Source organism: Triticum dicoccoides, chromosome 7B, assembly GCF_002162155.2.
Source record: "Triticum dicoccoides isolate Atlit2015 ecotype Zavitan chromosome 7B, WEW_v2.0, whole genome shotgun sequence".
Lineage (NCBI taxonomy): Eukaryota > Viridiplantae > Streptophyta > Magnoliopsida > Poales > Poaceae > Triticum > Triticum dicoccoides.
Genome location: NC_041393.1, coordinates 48,742,673 through 48,757,700, shown reverse-complemented (window position 1 = coordinate 48,757,700; position 15,028 = coordinate 48,742,673). Strand labels below are relative to the sequence as shown.

At 42.3% G+C, this 15,028-nt stretch overlaps 2 protein-coding genes across 2 annotated transcripts; one reads left to right on the top strand and one right to left on the bottom strand.

Annotated features, from left to right (window-relative positions):
• Positions 1-1,512: 1,512 nt before the first annotated feature.
• On the top strand, positions 1,513-8,308 carry LOC119341926 (putative clathrin assembly protein At5g35200). The gene is made up of 16 exons (XM_037613773.1): positions 1,513-1,656; positions 2,832-2,963; positions 3,083-3,152; positions 3,447-3,544; positions 4,170-4,311; positions 4,438-4,538; positions 4,846-4,929; positions 5,031-5,081; positions 5,201-5,266; positions 5,370-5,435; positions 6,031-6,111; positions 6,200-6,265; positions 6,774-6,935; positions 7,024-7,099; positions 7,198-7,310; positions 7,533-8,308. Exons 2-16 carry the CDS (start codon positions 2,865-2,867, stop codon positions 7,950-7,952), a joined length of 1,695 nt encoding a protein of 564 aa, XP_037469670.1. The 5' UTR covers positions 1,513-1,656; positions 2,832-2,864; the 3' UTR covers positions 7,953-8,308.
• Positions 8,309-8,899: 591 nt separating this feature from the next.
• On the bottom strand, positions 8,900-9,946 carry LOC119336787 (protein STRICTOSIDINE SYNTHASE-LIKE 10-like). Its single transcript, XM_037608864.1, has one exon. It carries the CDS (start codon positions 9,944-9,946, stop codon positions 8,900-8,902), a length of 1,047 nt encoding a protein of 348 aa, XP_037464761.1.
• Positions 9,947-15,028: the final 5,082 nt, after the last annotated feature.

The window sequence follows — 15,028 nt, the reverse complement described above, 5'->3', positions numbered from 1 at the left end:
GAAATCAGGACTAGCCAACTTAAAAATAACAAAATAATAACGACACCTCCAATGCATTTTCGTCTTTTGGAAGGAAAAGTAGACACTATGATGCTGACTACCAAAACAAAGTCACAGTCATCCCCCGCTACTCCTACCACAAAATTCTTGAAGAAAGCGAACTAAATTCCAACAAAAAAAATCATCATATTCCTGTCCACCGACGAGGACCAATAGAATTAAGAAAAGAGGACGGTGCAAAGAAAAGGATCGCCGTGAGAGACAAGCTGGGCCAAAAAGGACGACAATGAATCACTCAAACATCTAGTCCGTGGACAATGCAGGGTGCCTAGAGAAATAACTCTATTTTTCTTTAAGCATCGGTGCTTGTTTGTTTTTTGAAAAGGGAATTACCTCGGCCTCCATCGGTGCTTATTTGTAGAGAATAGAAGTTTGATTATGCATGCCACCCGGATCGTTAAGCATCGATGCTTACGAAAAACTTGATTTATTGTACGCACTCGCTTAAAATTGAGACAAAACTTAGGCATCTTCAAAAGAGTGTGTACGTGTTGAACCCATGGGCATATGAACCCACTTTTCAAAAATGCATATCAAACACATTTTAAAATGTCAAAAAATTCAAAAGAAAATTTCACGCATACATCTTCGCAACATGTGTGCGCGGCACAAAGTTTTGTGAAAAAATACATCTCCTTTGGTTTTGCCTCCGCAAAAAAAGACAAATCTCAGCGCTTCTAAACAATGTTCCACGACACATTTTTTTTTTTGCATAGGCCAAAGGAAAAGTTGTTTTTCCTCGAAACTTTCTGTGCACACGTAGAATGTGACGATGTAAGAGTGAGACCTTTCTTAGATTTTCTTTGGCATTTAGAAATAAGTTGAGTTTTACAAACTGGGTTCATACTGTCCGGGAGTTCATCCACGCACTTCTCATCTTCAAGATCAAAACAATAACGGCGCCTCCGATGCATTTCAACCTTTTGAGGAGGAGGAGGAGAAAAGTACTAGGGACCATGATGTGGACTAAAACGAAGTCCCAGTCACCCCCACCTCCCTCCTTCCAGAAAACACTAAAAAATCAAACTAAAATTCCACATACAAAAACGCATCCCATCCCATTCCATTCCCCTCCACCGACGAGGAGGCAACGAATTTAGAAAAGGCGGACGGCGCAAAGAAAATAAAAGGAAAAGGAGCTGCGCCAAGCCAATCAACCACGCACTTGTTAAACAAACAAAGAAACGGAAAGCCAGGCGGGGGCGCTAAGCCAGGCTTAATGCGCTCTTAGTAACCATACTACTAGTACTTGGTCTCGACAATTGATTAATTAATTAACTAACCCAGCTGAGCTGAGCTGAGCTCGTACGCTAATCCGCAGTAGTAAAGTTGTGGGTGTGGCTGTGCTGTGTGCGGCAGCTGCGTCGTCTCCATTGTTTAATCTCCGGTACCGCGTCCCTGTCCGGCCACCGGGTGGTGGTTCGCGTCCGGGTTGGCCGAGCCGCGAAAGCGACCTCCCCTCCTCCCCCCCTCCTCTTCCTCCCCCCGTCGCCAAGAACCCACCCCACAACCCCCTCTCTCCTCCCCGCCCCGTGCAGCCGAGGCTCCTCCACCCCCCTTCCCGTCCGTCCGGATTCGCCTTGCGGCTCCGCGGAGGTGCGCCAACAAGCTGCTTAATTTCTCTGCTGCTTAGAGTAGTTTTTGTATGGCTAATTGGCTATATGCTTCTCGATTGCGGCGCTGTGTACCAGCTTTTTCGGCGATTCTGGCCTGGCCTGGGCGTGGCGGCGCAGGGCTCGAGCCCTGATTAAAGCCGTTTGTTTTCCTGGGGCGCCGTGCAGCCGAATGATTGTCTATTTGCTTTCTTGTTCGCTTGCCACAGCTCCGGTTTGAAAGTTGAAATCCCCCCTCCTCTAGCTACTTGATTACCGTTGCTCAACTGGATCCCTGGTTTTGCGGCCGCGCGGTTGGATCCGACGACCGGGGATTGCTTGCCGGAGCAGGTCAGGTCAGGCGGACTCCTGCCTCCGTCGGCGTCAGTAATACTAGTAGTATACTACGCTGAATTGAATTGTCCATTGCGTTGAATTGAATTTTTGTCTGTCCCCTTGTTCTTTGTCGGGCATAGAAGTTTGCGCCGCTTCTCCCGGAGAATCCGGACGGGATTCCTGCCTGCCTTGTCCCGCTCGGTTTGGAGAAACCATCAGCTGGGCTCCTCTGTTTCATTTCGTTCATTCGTGTAGCCTCTCTTCGACCATTTGTCTCAGCAGCCTTCTGCTTCTGTCGGTGTTCTTGCGATTCCGCTCTGCAGGTGAGTGGTGTCTTGCCGGAGACGGGCCTTGATAGACAGGATTCGTGGTCCTGACCACTTTCTCTCCCACCAATTTAGCACAATTGTCCTGCACAAGTATTCGGTGGAGTTCACTTTGGCATCCTGTTCCTCTTTATCTCGCGGAATATATCCCTTGGGTGCGTCAGAGATTTTGGTGGCGTCTGTTCCCCTGTGTCGCCATCTTCCGTTTGCAGCTCATTTGGATCCGCTTTCTTGGTGATCTTCTTCTGGATCCGTTTGCTGTATTGATTGATCTTGCGTGTTCTTGCTAAAATTATGTAGCAATTGCTTCCATCTTATGCCTGTAGATTTGTAGTAAATGCTTCTAGTTTGGTGAGAAGTAGTTCTTGCTGAACCAAAGCTGGAACTGTTCCAGGCCCCATGCACCCGTCATCTAGCTGTTGCATTGTCTAGCTCATTCTGAGAAAACAAGCATTTATTTGGCTTGCGTTTGGCGCACATCTCATTTACACTGCTTGCTGCTTTGCTTCATAATCAGGCCAGCTAGGACATCACACGTGAGCTGGGGATAATGGCGGGTGGTGGCACTCAGCAGAGCCTCAGGAAGTACCTCGGCGCCCTCAAGGACACCACAACTGTGAGCCTGGCCAAAGTGAACAGCGATTACAAGGTCGGGCCACTTTCATGCTTCCTTTGGATGTTGAATTGTGTTTGAAGCTTTCCATCTTTGAACCTCTGCTTCCGTCGCGCTTCACTCACTGCTGGATTACCATTTCCCCGGGACAACAGGAACTGGACATTGCAATTGTGAAGGCCACCAACCATAGCGAGCGTCCATCGAGGGAGAAGTACATAAGAGGTAATGGTTTATCCTGTCTCTTAGTTGAACCACAATGGCGAACTGAGCGTTTCATCATTTGAAGTTTTGAACCATCTACAATTTTGTAAAAGATCGAGCATGTGTGCAAATCCAACTGAATATATGCCAGAACAAACTGTTTCAACGAAAAACACTGTTCTGCTTCAAGTTTCATTCGCTTACGGTTACATACATTTGTCCTGGTATTTGCATTGCGGACGCGCTAATTTTCTCTCTGATTGTGAGTAGATATCTTTTACAACTGCCATCACTCACATGTTTATTGGTTTGCAGAAATTTTCCTTTCCATTTCTGCTGCAAGGCCAAGGGCTGATGTAGCTTACTGCATTCATGCTCTAGCGAGGCGCCTTTCAAAGACACGAAACTGGGCGGTATGGATTTGTTTCTTCCATTTACGATGGTCAACTACAATGCTGTCGTCTTTGTTTTCTTATGATTGCTGTTCTGTTAGAATGTACCAGTTCTCTTTTTGTATCAAAAACCCTTTTTACATATTGTATCTCAGGTGCAATCTTTGCAAACTTTGTGATGTTCATAATGCTATGGTAAAATGTACAGTCTTACTTTTTATAAAACCTGAAATGCCTAGACTTCAAATTTTGTACTGATATGTACTTGGGATGGGATGGATGGTTTGTCCTGGCATGCTTGTGAGCTGGAGATTTCTATTGTACTTAATTCTGCAAAATGATTCTCTGTACACCTTCTATATTTAATTTCAAATTCAGGTTCAGATCTGAAATTTTCCTGTTGAACTAACATATCTCCTCCCTCATGGTGCTTAATTCTGAATGACATGTTATATTCTAACTTCTGAGGGCCATAATATATTGTTTGAACTTTAGCAAATCAACTTGTCGATTCTTTATTTATTTTCCTACAAGAAAAAACTTTATTCGAATGGTGGATGGTTTCCTTGTTTTATTTGTAATGCTTTTCATGGGTGATGCAATAAAGAACTTATAAACATTCTTTGCTTGGTTATTTACTCCTCAGGTTGCACTGAAGACATTAATTGTCATACATCGTGCCCTTCGAGAAGTTGATCCCACGTTCCGCGAAGAGCTTATTAATTATGGCAGATCTAGATCACATATGCTAAACATGGCCTATTTTAAGGATGATTCTAGTTCAGGAGGTACTAATTGCTAGTAGTTTTGTTGTCACCTGTGCCGACATGACATCCATACTAGTACTGTCACTTGTATACATATACTGTTTTGAGAACTTTTCATGATTGTTTGCTCTCTACTTGTTGGTTCAGCTTGGGATTATTCTGCATGGGTACGCACTTATGCTTCATATTTGGAAGAGAGACTTGAATGTTTCCGAGTGCTGAAGTATGATGTGGAGTCAGATCCTCCGGTATGTATACCAGGCTAGTTTCCCCTCAACAGCAAAATAACCATAAATACAATGCTAGTCCAACTTATTCCTCTTAACTGCATCTATGAGACTTTCTTTAATTGTTGATATAATTATGTGGAGCATGCTTCATGTGCTTCAAGAATAACTAGATCAAAATTTTCAATGCATAATAGGTAGTACGCCCTGGAGCCAAACTTACACTACTTAGTTTATCCTATTTGAAATATAAGTCAACATAAAATGTTTGTGTTACAATAGTTCAGTTTCGCATCTAAGTTTCTATGGAAAATTCTGATATCTGCAGAGGACTCGGGATCTTGATACTGTAGGTGTGCTAGATCATCTGCCACCACTGCAGCAACTTCTTTTCCGGCTTCTTGCTTGCCAGGTAACGAGCTATTTGCCGACCACAATTTCTTTAATTTCACCAAATCCTTTCTTCATGTGATGTTCTTGACATGTTAAATATGAATTACTGAAATTTTGCAGCCACAAGGGGCATCATCTTATAATGTTATAATCCAGCATGCACTTTCAATGGTAAGTAGGATGCTCGCTTCCTCTGTTTCTTATTTTGAGATGTCACACGTGTTTCATGTTTAGGCATTGTATATGAGTGGTTTGGCATGCAATGACTTTGTTTCATGCATTACTGGAAGGTTGCTCTGGAGAGTGTCAAGATCTACACTGCCATTAGCGACGGGACAATAAATCTTGTTGACAAGGTGAACTTTCTGTGCTGTCACTTAGGATAAGTTTGTGAAACTTCTTAAATTAGCTATTTTTATTATTTTGCCCATCCAATTTACACCTCATTACCTGTTGCAGTTCTTTGAAATGCAAAGAAATGACGCTGTTAGGGCCCTTGATATATACAAAAGGGCAACTAACCAGGTAAAATCCATATCCCTTCTCTGTTGCTGATCCACTATTACATTGTTCACTGGATCTCCTCCCCTGTTTATAACAACACAACTAAAATTTATCGAATGAACATAACTCAAAATCCTTGCACGTATAAAGTGAACTTGGTTATCTGTTAGCACTTCGGAGACAATAGGAAGACAATGGGATAACCCACTAATTATTGTGGACAGACTATTGCTTCATCAGTGCTTGATTGATAAAAACTGTAAAGAAAAAAAAACTTAGGTCAGCCATGTCAGCCCATTCGAGCTATTGCTTCTCCATATGATATCTCTCTTTAATGAGGATTAGTTATATGCATTCTCAAGCAAGTGTTGACCATGGGGATTCAACAACTTCTGTTTAATTTGGTTTTAGATACCTATATATGGAATATTAATAAAAACCCTCATAAAAGCATGTTTTTTCCCTTCAACCTCATCAGCTCCACTGATGCTGATTGATTTTAAAACTGAAATTCTGAACCACGGATTTAATCCTTGTGAACTGTGTTGAATAAGAATATGTAATCTAACTGATATCGTTGGATTTTCATCCTCTCTTTTTCTTTTTTCTTTCACAGTCTGAGAGATTGTCAGAATTTTATGAAGTGTGTAAAACAATACACGTAGCACGTGGTGAGAAGTTCTTGAAAATTGAACAGGTTCGTTACATACTTGATTTGCAAGTCTTCGGTATCTGTTTTCCATGTTAGCTAGCAGCTGACAGCGTTCTGTTGATAACTTGTACAGCCTCCGGCATCATTCATGCAAACTATGGAGGAATATGTGAGGGATGCTCCCGCGATGAAAGATAAGGTTCGGAAACTGTTTAAAACCAGAACTTTTTTATAGATAGGGATGTGTGGATATCAAGACATCATCATTTAGTTATCAGAATCTCTACTATCAGGAGGACAATGAATTTAGCTCAGAACTAGTTTCTAACAAACTAACTAGCATTGGCTGTGTACTTTGTTATCTGGGTTGCTAGTCAGTTCTCTATACTTCGTTTCAGTTAGCTTTCTAGTAATAGTGTCTGTTAGAGCCGAGTGAATATATTAGAGAAGTGCAGCTAAATTAATGTTCTGTATGCTGGTTTCTGAACGAGCCTTAAGCAAAAAAGAAAATCAAGTTGCATGTTCATCCTAGTAAATGATTATCATGATCAGGTATGTGTGTAATTGCACATAATTTGGAACTTCTCATGTAATGCAAATTGCTAGGAGTTACTTGGCCTGCAACAATTTCGATCATTTCCTTTTCATTGATTTTCCTTATGTTTTTCTTGCTGAGTTTGCTCTGAGGCCATTTGATTTGTTTTCAGGCCATACTGGCTATAGAATACAACAAAGAGCCAGAGGAGGAAGTCAAGCCAACTTCACCGCCTCCGGTTTCAGAACCCGAAGTGGAACAAGAGCCGGAGCCCGAACCAGAACCAGAGCCAGTAAAAGAGGAAGCACCTGCTGCTGAACCAACAGACTTGCTGGTAACATCCTGTGCTACACTGCTACTCACAGTCACAAAAAAGTCACTACCCATGCATAGATTCTGCTAACACTTCCTTTGCTTGTCAGGGTCTGAATGAAACACACCCTGCTGTGGCCGAGATAGACGAGAGGAACGCTCTAGCGCTGGCAATTGTTCCAATAGGTACACATTTCTCTCGTGTAAATCAAAACCAGGTGTTTTTTTCATCGCTTGGAATCTGGTCAACGCACAGCCCTTAATTTTTTTTTTGGTGGCTGCAGATGACGTGCCCAAGGCCGCTCCTGCTTTTGAAAATGGAGTCACAGGCTGGGAACTGGCCCTTGTCACTGCACCCAGTTCAAATGAAACTGCTGTCGCTTCAGGCAAAAAATTGGTATGATACCACTTTGGGTCTATAGTACGCAGCCTTTCCCTACATTTCTGTAAGAGGCTGTTTCCAGGACTTGAACCCATGACCTCATGGTCACAAGGCAGCAGCTTTACCACTGCGCCAAGGCTCCCCTTCATGATACATTTTCCTATAGATGCAACAATTATTCCCTGTCTTGCTGATCATCCTTTCCTTTGGTCATACTAAACTTGACTACTTTTGCAGGCTGGTGGACTGGACTTGCTCACCCTTGACAGCCTATACGAAGACGCGAACCGACGAGCGAGCCAGCCCGCAAGTTACAACCCCTGGGAGACCACCGGTGCCGCCCCGGCCCCGATGATGCAACAACCAGCAGCAATGCAGGACCCGTTCTACGGCTCGAACGGGTACGCAGCACCCCATGCTGTGCAGATGGCAGCCATGGCCCAGCAGCAGCAGGCTTTCATGCTTCAGCAGCAGATGATGATGGCCAGCCACCACCCTCAGGCACAACAATACCACCAGGCACAGGCGGCCCCAGCGAACCCATTCGGCGCGAACCCGTTTGCGCCCGCCGGTGCTCAACACCCTTACGGTGGTGCTGGCACTGGGATGATGCCCCTCCACGCTGTCCAGGGCAATGCGTATACTGGGCTGATCTAGCCGGTGGCCCACAGATGAAAACTTTGTTCTGCTCATGTTCATTTTTCTTGGCTGCCATTGTGACGGCTTTGTAGCTCAGGTAGGAAGGGGGGAGTGACACGGCCGTTGAACGGGAGCAAAGGAGTGTAGCTGGTTCGTCAGATTCGGATCGGTCCGTGTAGGCGCTTGTGTATTTTGTATATGGCGTTTTTCGTATGTGCAGGTGAGTCTGGGGGATATATATACATCAGGGGATTGGATTATTCATGGATGTTTGGTGCGATGATGAACAATAATGTGACGATTCTTTGTAGTGTAATTGGAAGAACTGTGATGTTCTTGTGCAACATATATTTTGCCTCTTGTTGCTCTGCGAATCACTGGTTTTTTTCTAAATTAAATTATGACGAATATGTTGATGCATTTGTGGATTTGCTAGCAGTCACTTAGTTGATTCCAATTCGTGAACAATTGATTTCACTTACAAAATAGTTCTCTCGTTGCAACATTGGATTGATTTTGTTTTCATGGGCATCAACTTGTACCCCTATACTAACAGTTTTCGATGCGCACAACATTGCTAGTTCGGTTTCTTTCTTTGAAGACTCACAACTGTGACAGACATAGTACTTAACAAATGATTCTTTATTATACATTCTTTTGCAAGATTGATTTGTCTCGTTTTTATGAGTATTAACCTGCACTTCGATTCTAACTATCTTTGATGTTCACAACAATGCTAGTGCCTTTTCTGCCTTTGTAACTCATACATCTGTTATTATCTAGTCCTACGAAAAAACCGTTGCATACATTATATTAACACAAATACGTCAAACAGAAAACTCATCTTAATAATGTCATAGGCTAATATTCTTACAAATAAAATCAGTCAAAACAAAAAGAATAATTAAAAGGCACATGTCCTACGAAAATCCTTATAATTCACATATATCTACTAATTGATTTCTCTATTTGCGCGTGACGACGGACACATAGTGAAGCTCGACGGATCCCATGAACAATCTTCCACCTTCCCTCTCCACCACCTCGGTCGGCCTCACGCTCTTGGGTCCCCGCATCTCCTCGATTATTTTTCCCTCGGCATCGATCCTCAATGCTAGCAGGTGGCTATCAACGCCAAAGGGGAGCTCAGCCTTCTCACGGTGCAGTGCCACCCAGTATCCTCCTTTCTTGTCGGGCCTCACATTGTCTGGATAGCCAGGGAGGTCGGCGAATAGCTCCATCGTGCCCGCCTTGGAGCCCTTGATCCAGTATCGTAGCAGCTTACACGGCCCGGTCGATGAGATGACAAGATGTGTCCGATCAGCGCTGATGGCGAGGCCATTGGGGTAAGTGATGTCGGCCTGGAGCACGACGGCCTTTCCTGTCCGTGGGTCATACCTTAATAGCCGACCCGTTGAGTCTCCAGTTCTTGTCACCATCTCATGTTGCGACCTATTGTAGTTGCTGGAGCTGTCCGTGAAGTAGACCTCGCCGGTTACCTGGTCGATGTCAACGCCGTTGGTGAAGCGGAGAGGTACACCATCAACCTCCGTGACAAGCACAGTCGCCTCCCCGCCGCCTGGCGCTACCCTCATAAGCCCCTTGTAGGCGTCGGCAATGTACAGGTACCCAGACTTGAGGTGGAAGCGCAGACCGAGCGGCCGGCCGCAGTGGCCCTCGGTGGCAGTCTCCGGGCGAAGGAGAGACGCCGTGCACGCCTCGCTGCTGTAGTCGGGGTTGTAGGTGTACGTCGACCAGCCGAGCGCGTTGCCGTTCCACTTAAGCACGCGGCCGTCGGACACGCCGCTGTACGGGCCATTACCTTTGGCGTCGAAGGCGACGCTCTCCGGGCCGCGCAGCAGTCCGCGTGGCAGCGGCAGGTGGCGCGTCCACGTGGCGTCGATGCTGGGAACGGCGGCAGCCGCGGCAGTGCCGGGTGAGAAGCAAAAGATTAGGAGCAGCACGGCTAGCGAGATCGTCGCCGCGGCGACACCCCTCGTGCCGCTCGCCATTGTCGACTTTTCGAGAGCTTGTGGTGTTGGCTCGATGGATTGGTTGTTTGGTGCAGAGAACAGGGGTGCCTCTGTTCTTATATAACGACGGAGGGGTTCGAGTCACGGCAAGAGTCGGCCGCTCTCCTTGGCGACGGCGAGAGTACGAGTCCGTATGCGTGTCCTCGAGTAATTCCGATTCGACCTGGTCCTTGCGAGCACCCGCGATCTGGCTGCCAAGGTGATGCTTTTTGTCCTCGTTTTTTTTCTTTCCTTTTTTTTTTTGCATTGATGGAAAAAAAATTAACACAAAGTTTATCATCTTTCAAGAAAAATGTTAAAATTTAACACAAACTTTATAAATTTTGTTTTAAAAACATTTTACTAGTGTCATGAACACTCATTTAAACACATTTAGAATGTTTCATGGACTGCGTAGTAGAATAGTATATATTAAGTTCTTGTTATCTATTAAACATTTTTTGTATGTGAATAATATTTTTAAACTTGTGTGAACGTTTTGCTTGGCACACATTTATATTTTATTCAACTTACATGAACACATTTTTCAAAGATGGTAGACCACATTTATCTCATGCAAAACGCTTTATCTACTGAAATGATTTTTTGAATTTACATCAACAACTGTTGAACACACATGAACATTGTACTACACATACATGATCAACTTTCATAACCGATGCCGTCGTACTTCGAAGATATTCATTTGCACAAAACATATCTTGAAATCATTCATAATGATGTAAGATTCAAAATATTTTAACAAGTGACATGAACATTTTCGAAATACATTAACATATTAAATGCATAGCAGAATATATTTTGAGGTATTTTGTAACACACTAACAATTTCTCTCCTCTAGATTGTTTTAAAGAAAATTGCGTCAACATTTTATTTGGCATGCATGTATATTTTATTAAACATTCATGAACTCTTTTTTCATAGATGTTAGAACACATTAATTGCACGCAAAACATTTTCATCCATTGAAATATATAGTATATATATATACTAATAAAGACAAAACCGCTTATGCCCGTCCATCAGAAATTTTGCAAAAAACCAAGATAATTCGTAGAATCAACTCGCAGTTTGTATCTGAGAAAAACTGCAAAAAAAAAAGCTTTGCTCCCCTTACTGGGCCACATAGATATTCTGTTAGACTTGCTCTACCAGAATTTGTTTTATGGGCTATGTATCGGCCATTCGCCTACCATCCGGACATCTCCTACCACCAGAGTCTACTTAAACTCATGCTAGCAAACCAGGTTCGTTTTCCAATTTAATAGTCCCACCTAGCCTCATAGGACAAAAATTTGTGAGTTTTTATATGTTTGGGAGTTGCCAAATCAACAAACCTAGAAAATCATCCGAGAGAGGGTGATGTGTGGGACATGCATGCTGGTTGGTGGTGGGACTGTGAGGGAGGCTTTGTGGAAAAAAATATACATGTGGCTGTGGTGAGGAAAAAAAGTTGTTATTCATAGAGGGGAGACATATTAGATATTGTGAGATATAAATATACACGTGGCTGTGGTGATGAAAAAAAGTCCTTGCATAGAGGGGAGACAAATTAAAGACGGGGGTGCTTAGCAAGCGAGGCACTACAATATTCGCTACGTTAATCTTGTGTGTGCCATTGAGACAAAGAATTTTTATTGGGATGAGTAGAAATCACTGTATGTGATGGATTGCTTCGTGTATCTATGGGGTGTTCACGTAAATTTAGAGAGGAGAGGAGGGTGTTGGTGCTGAAGATGCGGGAAGACCCTTTCCCCGACAATATAAAATTTCTTGCCAGTTTATAGTGTGTACCTCTTTATTGCAGTTTAGAAGACATCCTCATCTCCTTTTGAGATGTATATATTGCAATTGATTTTGTTGCAGGCCAATGGGGGCTAAAATAGGATGATTTTGTAGATGAATTGATGGGTTCATATTCTTGTTAAATGTCAGGGCAAGTGATACGAGTTGTCAAAAAAGAAGGTGTTCTTGAAAGGTGATTACGATGCTATCTTATTTGATTATTAAACTTCTCCATGTGTTGTGAGTTTGGTGCCTGTAGTTTTTCGTGCATTGTAGAGAAGAGCAATAGGAAACCAGTGAGCTGCCCGCCGTTAAACAACGACTATGGTGAAGTATGACCATGCAAGCATGAAGGACACAACAGAGAACAGACACAATGTTACGTATCGAACGTATCTATGCTAATATAATATCAATTTTAAATATTTTTATACCCATTTTTAATTGTTTTATGGACTAACCTATTAATTTAGTGCCCAGAGCCAGTTGTTGTTTTCTTCATGTTTTTGACTTTTCAGAAAATCCATATTTATGGAGCTCAAAATATCGTGGGGATTTACGAAGATTTTTAATCCAAAAGATGAAGCCTCCAGAAAGTGCCGGCAGGGCCAGGGGGCCACCCTAGACCCTCCACACATCTAGGTGGCGCGGCCAGGGTGAGGCCGTGTGGGCCCTTGGCCCCACCTTATGCTGATTGTTTTGCCTATAAATCTTAAAAATCTTGAAACCCTACTTACCATTTTTTTGTAATTTTTTCCGCCGTTACAAGTTCCTATCCCTAGGCGATCCAATTTGGAGGCCTGTTCTGGCACCTTGCCGGAGGGGAAATCCACCACTTAGGCCATCTTCATCAACATTGCTGCCTCCATGACCTTGTGTGAGTAGTTTCCTTAGGACCTTAGGGTCTATATGAGTAGCTAGATGATATCCTCTCTCCCTTGTGATTCAATATAAAGTTCATCTGAGCTGCTTCACATGATCGGAATCCATATGATGTAATCAGTGGTTGTGCTTGTTTGGGATATGATGAATTCTCACTTTATGATCAGATTTTTCATTGAATTATATTAAATATTTTCAAGTTTCTTTGCTGCATAACTAACTAGTCATGCATGCTCTCCGATCTACTTGTATTTTTGGACAAGATTGATTAGTAATTCTTCTGAGGGAGTTGTGCATGGTAGTGGGCTTAATCTTGTGGTGATCTATCCCGTTGACAGAAAGGGAACATACACATATTGTATTGTTGCTACCAAGGATAAAATGGTAGTTTCTTTATCACACTTGGATGATAGTATTACTGTGTACATTATGTCATCATGCTTATTGCAATGCTCTATTTGTCATAAACTTAATATACTTCGAGATGCATGCTAAATAGCGGTCTGGGGATGGAGTATTAGTTGTAGATGCAGTTGCATAACGACCTACATATCAAAGACGTAATGCCTATGCAAGATTATGCCATGAATGGCAATGGTCATAAATATAAACACTGCAGTTTAATCGCTACCCAGCCTTAATTTGTTCACTGACACCATATGTATCTTGCTCGGAGAGATGCCTATGGTGAAACTATGCCCCCTGGTCTATCTTCTTTTATTAAATACACTGTTACAATTACTACTTTGTTATAACATTTTATTTATTTTATATATCTATCTATCGATGCATACCATACCATACAATTTATCCTTGTAACTAGCAGGACAAGAAGCTTGACAACCTTCTTGAAACATTGGCGGCAAGAGTGTCTTACATTTGGTGTGCACGTATCGAGAATTTTATTGTTGCAGAAACTCCTACTGGTTTGATTAACCTTGCTTCTCAATCGAGGGAAATACTTATTTCTAGGTTACTTCACCATTACACCTAGGGGTTACCCAAACACTCTTACGAGAGAGAAAGCAAGATTTCTGGCGCCATTGCCACGTAGTTTCTTCCAACACAGATAGGTCCTACACACTACCATATTGCTTTCTTGTTATCTATCTTGCCTAGTTACCTTTTTATTTACTATTTATTTGCTTTCTAGCTTGCTAAAAAAGCACCTATACACCTTTTCTTCTAGCTTGTTATCATGTCTATTTCAAGTCAAAATACCACACTATGTTACTTCACAAGTACTAATAGCAATGATTTAATCAGTACTCCCATTGCTCCACCCACCGCTAGTGAGGAATGATATGAAATTAAACATGCTTTATTGAACTTTATTATGAAAGAATGATTTTTGGTTCATACGATGAAGATGCTACTGCACACTTAAATCACTTTGTTGAATTCTGTGATATGCAAAAATACAAAGAAGTGGAAAGTGATATAATAAAATTGAAAATTTTACCTTCTCTTTAAGAGGTCGAGCTAAAGAGTGGTTATTATTTAGCCTTGAAATGGTATTGCTTCATGGACTAAATGCAAAGATGCCCTCATTGGTAAATATTATCCTCCTACTAAGATCATACAACTGAGAAATCAAATAATGAATTTCGGACAACATGAGAAAGAACATGCGGCTCAAGCCTGGGAAAGAATCAAAACTACGATTAAAAATTGTCCTACAAATGGTTTAAGTACTAGGATGATGGGGCAAACTATCTATGTAGGACTAAACTTTATGTCTAGGACTCTGTTTAGACCCAGCTGCAGGTGAAAGCTTCATATTAATCACTCTTGGGGAAGCAACCAAGCTACATGACAACATGACTTAAAATTAGTCTCATGGAAAACCGAAAAAGCCACAACATGTAAAAAGGTAAATTCTGTCGAGGAATTCTCTTTGTTGAACGAAAAAGTTGATATGATTATGTCTCTGCTTACTTCCAAACACGTCCCTTTAGATCCTAATAATGTTCCTTTAGCCTCTTTGATTGAACAAAATAAGGATCAACTTGATGTTAATTTTATTTATAGGAATATTTTAATAACAATGTTTATAGGGGTAACTTTGGGTACAATCGTAGACCATATCTTAATAATTGCTTGAACTACGTTCGAGTGAGAAAGGAAGGACCCAAAGCAACCATTCATCATGATTGGCATAAACCAAACAAGGGATTTACTAAAATTAATGTAGATTCTTATTTTCATTAAGAATCAGGACATGGAGGAATGGTTGCAATTTTCAAAGATGATCGAGGATTTTGCAAGGAGCTCTGATATTCCAACAGTCAATGATGTTGTAGGTGATGAACCTTGGGCCCACCTTAATGGCTAAATTTCGGTTGGACAAATGGATGCAACAAGTTGGTGGCCAAATTGGACTATATGTAGGT

Excerpts from the sequence above, each read along its gene's own strand:
- LOC119336787 (XM_037608864.1), bottom strand. The coding sequence starts at position 9,946 with ATGGCGAGCGGCACGAGGGGTGTCGCCGCGGCGACGATCTCGCTAGCC.
- LOC119341926 (XM_037613773.1), top strand. The coding sequence starts at position 2,865 with ATGGCGGGTGGTGGCACTCAGCAGAGCCTCAGGAAGTACCTCGGCGCC. Across the intron at positions 6,266-6,773 it reads CTCCCGCGATGAAAGATAAG|GCCATACTGGCTATAGAATA; the intron begins GTTCGGAAACTG and ends ATTTGTTTTCAG. Across the intron at positions 6,936-7,023 it reads CTGAACCAACAGACTTGCTG|GGTCTGAATGAAACACACCC; the intron begins GTAACATCCTGT and ends TTTGCTTGTCAG.